Genomic DNA, 9511 nt, shown 5'->3' with positions numbered 1-9511 from the left:
GACTGCTTAATCTGAAATCAAAAAACCAAAAAGATTTCTTTAGTGCATAAGTTTGATGGATTTGAACGAAGGATTTTTTTTTCAATAACTACTTATTTTTTAATTAAAAAAAAAGAGCAATTTTTGGTAAAAATCAGAATTTTTTTATTGTACCTTTACCAAAGATTCAAAAATGAATATTTTGTTTATTCCTTCGTTCAAATTCATCAAACTCATGTACTAAACAAATCTTTTTAGGTTTTTTATTTCAGATGAAGCAGTCATGAGTTATCCTGTCTACCGCATAGAGACTTTTTTTTAAGGTGACTCGTCTCTCCCCACTACCACTGGCTTATTTTTTAATATTTTTTTATGAAAATTTATCAGAATGTTCTTGAAATGAAGCTTAATAATGTCACTAATTTTAAGAATTTTAGCAAAGAAGGTACTCTGATAAAGAAAAACACAAAAACATCCTCTTTTTTTTTGTATCTCAGACCTCTTTCCCCCCCTTAAGCGGTTTACGATGATTATTAGGTCCATTAAAGTGCTTGCTGTAAAGAAGAATTCCGTTTAATAGGTAATCGTTGAAAAAATATATGCAGAGACATTTATTTAAGCTTTTATTACTTTATCAGTTTTAATAATGATTTATTTCCAATTAATTTTTCTACAATGAAGTTTCATAGTGTACAAAATATTGTCATATTTCGTATCATTAGTATTTTATTAAATTTCATCGGTGTATAAATTTATGTTCACTTATCTGATTAGAACTTAACATACAAAATAAAAGTACGTATTTCCGTGGCATTTAAAGTAACTTCAAAACCGCCATCTTCTGATTCAATCACACGATTAGAATCGTATGATTGATCATCAACTTCATTTGATTTCCACTGCAGTCGATTTACTTCTTCAATCGGTTGATTTCCACCAAGACTAGTTTCTTTTACCGAAACTATTTCAAGGTTTGCAAAAAGATCCTAAATACATAACAAATATTATAATAAATGAATGAATAAATAAAAAATTAAACACTAAAATAATTCAACAAACCGCAAGATCAATAGTAACGCTTTGTGATAAAGCTCCAGCTTCGTTTTTTTCAAACAAATGTTCAAGTCTCAATAAAATTGTATTATCTTTCCACGGTTCAAGAGTTAGAATTTGAAGATTTTCTGGTATCTTATTCCGCAAGCTGCTTCCCTATTAAATAAATAAAAATTTGTATCAGAATAATTATAAAGAATAATTCTTTCAATTTTTCATTAAAATTTTTTTTCCAAATTGAGGGCAAAAATGTTTGAAGAAGAAATTAATTTATAGCTCACCTGCATAGAGTAATAGCTATTCCATTGATTAAACGATAGATTCGCGAAGGGAGAAAACAAATACCAGGGTCTTAATGCCAAAGCAACAGCTTCTGATTTTTCAGCCAATGCAACTGTTGATAAATCTTCAAGACTGCTGGCAAGAAGTGAATGTGTGCCTTTGGCAACGAGTCCGTAACCAAAAGCTGTTTCATTTAGAGCTTCGCCGACTCCAAAAGCATCGTCATTTAGTAATCTTCGGTGTAACATTACTTCCAATTCGCCATCAATCATACTTGTACCTCCTTGAGCCCGATCATTCAAAATACTCATTCGTATTTTTTGTTCCTCGTCTTCCAAATAAATTTTAGTAGTAACTGGATAATAGTTACCAGCAATTGGTTCTTCTAAACTAACATCCCAAGTGGGACGATAATTTCGCACACGTTTCATCATTTGTCGACCATTGCTGTCAGTATAAAATGTCTTTTTCGAACTAAGATTACTTGTATATTTAGTAATTACTTCTTTTCCAACATTATCATCAATAGGAATAGGCCCTACTACCCAGTCAAAATCAATTTTATTTTCTAAATTATAAACACGTACTATTTGTCCTATGAAATCGTTGATTGTTATATGCAACTCATTGACTACAGGTCCAGTGTAAAATTTGTGATTTCCTGAGTATGAAAAATCATGAATCCTTGATTCTTTTGGACGGAAAATATAAGCTCCTGACGCGCGATAATTAAATTCAGTATTATTTCCTTCCATGCCCTCGTAATAATGGAATGATTGGGTAACTTGTAAATTCATATTTTTCCATTCTATAACAACATTACCGAGTTCGTTAACACTGACGTCGTATAAATCATTACCAATTGATGACTCCGATGCTGCACTGATTTCTTCAACTGTATTCGATGATAATTCTGTAATATAGAACGATTGATAACCCAAAGCAGGGATATCAATAGCACGAAATACTAATTCGCTTGTTGAATTGCTTATTCTTCCTGGTATCTGACGTACAAATTCTGGAATTGGTAATAATTGTGTTACTATTTCATCACCAGTATAAGCTTTCACATTATAAGCGTTTCCATTGACGGGTATTCGGACGTATGTTGACATGGGTTGACTTGTTGGGTTGTATAACGTAAGGACCAAGTTTCCTGATGTTTCACTAAAGACGCAGGAACTAATGTTCAATAGTAAACATGATTTGAATTCAATTTCCGGAGCTTGAGGATCTATTCTTAACATTTTTGACAGAGCATCGGACACGATATTTGTGCCATACATAAAACCGTCATACAAACGTCTCTCGTAGTCGTCATTTACGTGTTGTTTTGCTGTTCCTGTTATGGCATCATGATGCTGCACGACACCCATCGCTTCTTTGAAATGAGTCAAACCTTGGCTGTCCATTAGTTTTGACAAAACTGACAATTGTTTAGTGACTTGAAGGAAATTGTTGCCCATTCGCTCGAAAAATTTGAATGTTGGTCGAGAAGTGAAATAGCCAGTCCAAAAAGCATGAGGATCGCTACTGTACGGGAAAAAGTCATCTGATTTTGTTGTCCAGGACAATTGCGCGTCATGTAGAGATTTTAAGTAACACGAAGGTGTTGAGTAGATTACGTTGACTGCAGATCCATACATTTCTTTTGTATATCTAAAAGTACATAAAAGTAATAATATTGTACAAATAAATACATATTTATTTTCTTAAATAAAAGTACAACAATTTCCAACTGAAATTCAAAAGTTATGAAAAAAAAGTCTGTGATTTTTCGTAAATATTTCTGTAATTATTTCATTATCCGAAAAAGTGCAAGGAATATTTTTTGTAGGGGTTTAAAATTTCTTCTTAAATATATGATTGTACTTTTTTTTCAAAACTCTATTGTTGGTGAGATATGATTTCAACATTCAGGATTTAGATTTCAAAATCTATAGATATGTATATAAATATATATAACTCTACAGAATTCGCCTGTATCGTATATATTGATGTTTATTTTCGTAGCAGGTTTCTTGTCTTAAATATTTTTCTTACCTAATAAGCTTATCCATATTTAAAAACCACATATTTGCATTCTGATAACTAAAATCTTCGCCCATTGTCAGAATTATATTATTTGTATTATAATATTTTGCTTGTTCTTGGCAATAATTAACAAAATCAGCTATCTGTTAACAGATTTTTATTGTATATACTTTAGACAAATTCATAGATTCGATATATTATAGTTTATTTATATACTAATGTATATTGTTATATACTTGCATTTATTAATTATAAATAAAATAAATAAATACCTTAGCTTCAACATTATTTTCTGGGCTTTCCGGGTCATCGATAATAGGATCATCTAAACACAGTATATCAAAACAAAATCCCGGAGGAGCTAAGTAGCCATTGAACAAAATTACCGTAAATAAATCAGCTTTATCCCCTAAAATATTGAAGTCAATAAATGATATACACATTTCTTTATATTATCAATAAATATTCATTGATAGATAGCGTAACATTTACACGGAGAAAAAATTAAGTAATTTTCACTGAATTTAAAAAAAAAAATTACAATCTGAGAAGCAATCTGGAATTGTTGAAAAAAATCAAAACTTGTACAAAACTCAAAGTAAAAATTACAACATATTATTTAGAATAATTATTTCTGTTGATTATAAAAATTACTGCATTTAAAATAAAATTTACTAGCGACGAATAAAAATTATAATGTACCAATAATTTTGACTATTGAACTTAGTAAATATTAGTTAACGCGCTTTGTGAAAGATGTATTCTGCCGAGTAATTTTTACAATTCTGATAGTAATTTTTACAATCTCAAATAGTAATTTTATCTTCCGGAGTAGCAATTTGTCTTACCGACATTCTAAAATGTACAGTACCTACGTAGAATTACATTAGAGATGTAATATTTATCAACTACGAAACAAAAATTCCGACTAATGTGCTAACTTTTAATAATTCTAATAACAATTTCTACTTTTTGTCAGATTTAACTATTTTTATATGAGTACACTGTGAAAAATTCCCATTAAATTTTACTATAGGTGCATTGTAACCCCGGATCATAAGAAAACTGGTACAAAATTTACAGACGTCCCATAGTAAACGTATGCGCATAGGTCCCAATCGTGTCGTCTGCGCATTCGTTTACTATGGGACACTTGTAAATTTTGTGCCAGTTTTCTTATGGTCCGGTGTTACAATGCACCCATAGTAAAATTTGTTGGAAATTTTTCACAGTGTAAGTAAATATTTATTTTTTCCAAGCGGAAATTTAACGAAGCTTTATTGTAATTATTATGATAAGTGAAAATTACAATCTAGAAAGTAATAATTTAAATAAAATATTAATTTTCAACAAATCGTAATTTTTTTTATGGATTGTAATTTTTTATTTGAGATAGCAAATTTTTCATTGTGATTGTAATTATTATTTAATTTTGACCTGCATTTTTCTCCGTGTGTTATATTAGTCAAACTCTTAGTGATAATGACATAATGAGTGAAAAATTATGTTAATAATTACCTAAACTCGAGCTGCCTTTCCAAATAAACTCAGCAGTTTTATTGAGTAAACGATTATTTTTATCTTGATAATCTAAACGACCGAAAAACATTCCATCAAACCCAAATTGAGTAAACAAAGAAGCTTGTTCACGAGAATGACCAAAGGGATCAATTTGCCAACCGATTTTAGGACGAGCACATTCGCCAAACATATCATCCAAACGTCTAGATCAAATAATTTTACAAACAACAAAAAAAATTAGTAATTAATATAAACTATCAAGATAATATAAAAGTAAAGATTTTCATGAGCCAAAAGAATTTGTCGATTAAATAATTTTTTGAATCAAGAATATTAACTTTTAATCAGGATTTTTTTTTCTGCGTTAATAAAAAGACTTAAAAAAAGTAAATTAAATAATGACCTAAATCCCAAAGTGGATTGATCAATAATTGATTGATAATATGTTGTGGCTTCGTCATTCATACTCCATGCTCCTCCAATAATTTCTAAACGACCTTCATTTACAAGTGATCTAACTTCTTCTTTGGTTTTATCATCTTGACGCTGCCACCACTTCCACAAAAATGAAGTTTCAACATACACAAATCTAAAAATAAAGAAGAAAAAATTTAATGATCATCAAGAAAGCAATAGTTCTATAACTTAATATAAAGAAATAGATGTTTACCTCCGAGCAGGATCACGTTTTAAAGCTTGAATAACATCATCAATAATATACTGTACTCCTGCTTTGAAAATGTAGGATTTGCCTTAAAATAAAATTTAGTTATTTATTTATTATCACTGTATATTACTAGAATATATTACTAACTATTTTATATTACTAGAAGGCTTTTGCGTGCTGACGCGCGCCCATTATTTCTCACCTCTTGTAATGTTTGGATAACTACCTTGCACGCTCTCTTTATGAAAGTCGTTATTAAAAATATTCATAATGGATGCCTATTGCCCCTATTAGCTGCTAATATGACCAACCATCCCCATAGCAACCGTAGCCATGACAGTAGTCTCCTTAGCAACCGTTGCTAGGGCAACAATCTCCATAGCAACCGTTGCTATGGTAACAATCTCCATGGCAACCGTTGCTATGACAGTAGTCTCCTTAGTAAACGTTGCTATGACAACAGTCTCCATAGCAACCGTTGCCATGAGGGTTATCAGCAGTAACATAATGTTAACTTTTTAGGATAGATTATTAATTACATTATATAATTTATGGATAGTAAATAAATATTGAATTAGATACTTCAAAGAACACTTTCTATTCTGAAAAGAATATTTTCATCCATTTTTTATCAATTGAGATCATTGTTAATTGAGTATTTTTCTCTAAATTTAGATATTTAAAAAAGATCGATTAACTAGAGAAAAAGCACTAAAGCTCATTTTATTTTTGGAAGTTTTAAGTACATATATAAATCTATGAATATATCAAGGCTACGTTACTAAAGTAAAAAAACTTTGGTTCTTTTTCTATTCTTGTCATAATAAAACCTTTAAAAATGATTAATTAACATGTTTTTAACACATTTGTTAACAATCAGATTATTCAGAACTTACAAAAACTTTTTTAGTTGTTTTAAATTAATTTCATTGTTTTTCAACTGTCTAAATATTATGTCAAAAAAATCTTTTTTCTTTAAAATTTATTATTATAACCATTATTTAAAAGATACCAAAAAAAAAATTTTGTTTTCTTTATATTTTAATTGTTTTTATAAAAAACAATTTGTTATGAACGAAAGCTTGAATGTGACAAAATTTATTTTAAATTCTAAAAAAATTAACAAAAACAAAAGTCTGCCTTAAAATATTAAAAAACAAACTTTTATGATATCTTTTAATTGATCGTCGATAATAAATTTTGGAGGCAGATTTTTTTAATACAATATTTAAACAGATGAAATATTATGTTAAGAAAATCTCTCTCCTTTAAGACAAAAAAAAACTTTGTTTTTTTTTTTTAATTTTTTATAACCCACTTTCGTTTTTTTTTATTTTTTTAAAGTTAAAAAAAAATTTTGTCGTGCCCGGTTTTTTATTTATAATAAATTGTTTTCTTAGAAAACAATTAAAATATTAAAAAAAGAAAAACAAAAACAAAAAAGAAAACAATTATTTTTTGTATACCTATTCTATACCCGAATAGAAAATTATGATAACCTATTATACCTTATTTCATAGGAACTATTCTTATATATAATAGGAATGAAAACTATATAAATGCGAATGGTTATACCATAATTTGTACGGATGCTGTTCCTATAATCGATATCTCAAAAAAACTGGTTACCATACGTTATGGGATCTATCCTAATATCATATTGTAATTGTTACTGTAAATTTTTTTTCGCGTAATCTAGCGATCGGCAGTTCAATTGTTAAGAAATTTTCATTTGTTTGCGAAAATTTTTTGAACAAAGCCTTCATTTGCTGCACTAAAGGTCGCTCTGTTCGTCTATTCAAATGCAGAAAAATGCCAACCTCCTTAATCTTTTACGGAACATCATATAGTTGTAATAACAAAATGATTGAAAATTAATCATTACTGCGAAAAATTGTTCTATACACTGAGGAAAAATAATACCATTTTCCAAACAAGAATTTCTTGGTTCAAAAATCCGTTCAAAATATTTATTTTATTATTATTGATTATCAATTTCTTGAGAAAAGAGCATCAAATTTATTTTTGTTATTATATGAATTTGATATTATATTATGAGTAAACAAAAAAATAGCTTTACTTGAATTAAATAAAAATTATTTCCTTCAATTCTACGAATTCTTGAGACAAATTTATATATTCTTGAAAATTATCAAGAATATATGTTCTTGAAACAAGTAAATGTTCTTAATAAAAGTATTTTTTCCCAGTGTATAGTGAAATATTTAAAATATAAAATATATAGTTTTTTATTTTTCTTACTTCCATAATAATATTGATCGATTGTTTTTAACCAACCAGGATCGCTGTGTGTATGTGGTACTAAATGAACATTTAGTTTGTTCGGATCTATTTTCGGACAAGACTGTAAAAAGTTTAATAATTATTATTTCAATATATATATATATATATATAGATATATATTATTTGATAATAGCCATTTAACATTATTTACCTCATATCCACAAGTTTTTTTTTCTGAGGAGTCACGTTCGATTTCAGCAAAACATACTAATATGCTTAAGAATAATAACAACAGAGATAAAGTCGGTTTGAACATGATTCGCTCAAGACGTTTATTCTACTGAATAATTCGGCCGAGAAGATCCAAAAAGTAACGATCGCTAATTAAAATCGATGGCAAGATAATTTTTTCGGCTGATTATAATGCGCAAGCCAAACTGCGCGCGCATCCACTTGGAAAATTGAAATTCGTTTTGGGATTTTCTCGATTATCTGATAAACTGCATGCTTAGAAACTTTCTATGAAATAATTTTCTTACCATTGATTTCGATCAAATCAAACTTTTCATTCGGTGTCAGTATAAACGCTAAGAAAATAATAAGCGCTTTTTGAACTTGTCCTAGTTTGGTTTATCCATATTTTTTTCAATTTATTTATAGACTTAAAGAAGGTTCCATAAAGAAGGTTCCTTCCTTATCTCTACTCTTTTCAATCCCCCTCTTATCCGAGTTTTCCTTTCCCAAAATACGGAAAAGTGTGAACGCTTCACGTGTGTAATAGTCCCGTGTGTAAAAACACACATATTTTCTTGCTTAACAGCATTATTCAAATTATTTTATGGACCCAATAAGAATATGGATCAATATTTAAATTTCTTTCTTCTCTCTAACCTCATTATAAGACCGTCTAGATCGTAGGGGAAACAATTCCTAGAATTCGGATTCCCCACTACTATTTTTGGAAGCGTTTTGTGTCTTAACCTCGCTATAAGATGAGAAGCGTTCCAGACAATTTTTAACAAACAATTTTAGGGGGAGAGTCCTATAAAGAGGTTCAACTGTAATTTGTTATCCTAGTTTTCAAAATACGATACATCAAATTTCCAATTATATGCAGAATTTATTAAACAATCGGTTGTAATAAAAAAATCTCGTTTCTTAAATACTTAGGATGTCTATAAAAAAGGAAATGGATTTACATAATAAATAAATGAACAAAAAAGAAATCATTACATTTAAATCATTTTTTTTTTTTCATAAATAAAAATTAGCGTATATTCATAGAGTAATTATAAAAATAATTTTAATGATTTTATGCGAAAATAAATCGCGCTTTTTTCATTATTTATTATTACTTGCTTAAAACAAGTATTTGTTATATAAATATATATATATATATATATATATATAACATACGCTGACAGTTATCTTAAAAAATTAATATTATACTTAAAATACATAAGCAACTTTAAGATAATAATAATAATACATGAATAAAAATAACAATAATGAAAAGTAAAATTAAAAAGTAACAAAAATAAGTTAGTCGTGATTGAGAAAATAATTATGAAAATGATAATTATAGAATAGTAAAAATAATAATTATCAGAACTCTTTGAGTTTGTAATCAAAATAATTTTTAATATCTCGATGATACAAAGCCAAAAAGTTTGCTATGTTCGTTAAACTCCGGTGCATGAGGTATGAGAGTTAAAAAAAAAACGTGAGTAT

General features: G+C 28.3%; 1 protein-coding gene across 1 annotated transcript; it reads right to left on the bottom strand.

Moving 5' to 3' along the window:
* Positions 1-685: 685 nt before the first annotated feature.
* Positions 686-8096, bottom strand: LOC103573647 (lysosomal alpha-mannosidase). The gene is made up of 10 exons (XM_014444705.2): positions 7992-8096; positions 7799-7901; positions 5540-5621; positions 5273-5458; positions 4867-5072; positions 3621-3757; positions 3358-3491; positions 1314-2973; positions 1039-1188; positions 686-965 (listed from the first exon to the last, which is right to left on the bottom strand). The coding sequence occupies exons 1-10, from the start codon at positions 8094-8096 to the stop codon at positions 750-752; spliced, it is 2979 nt and encodes a 992-aa protein (XP_014300191.2). The 3' UTR covers positions 686-749.
* Positions 8097-9511: the final 1415 nt, after the last annotated feature.

Source organism: Microplitis demolitor, chromosome 9 (assembly GCF_026212275.2).
Source record: "Microplitis demolitor isolate Queensland-Clemson2020A chromosome 9, iyMicDemo2.1a, whole genome shotgun sequence".
Lineage (NCBI taxonomy): Eukaryota > Metazoa > Arthropoda > Insecta > Hymenoptera > Braconidae > Microplitis > Microplitis demolitor.
This window is presented reverse-complemented; position numbering and strand designations above follow the sequence as displayed.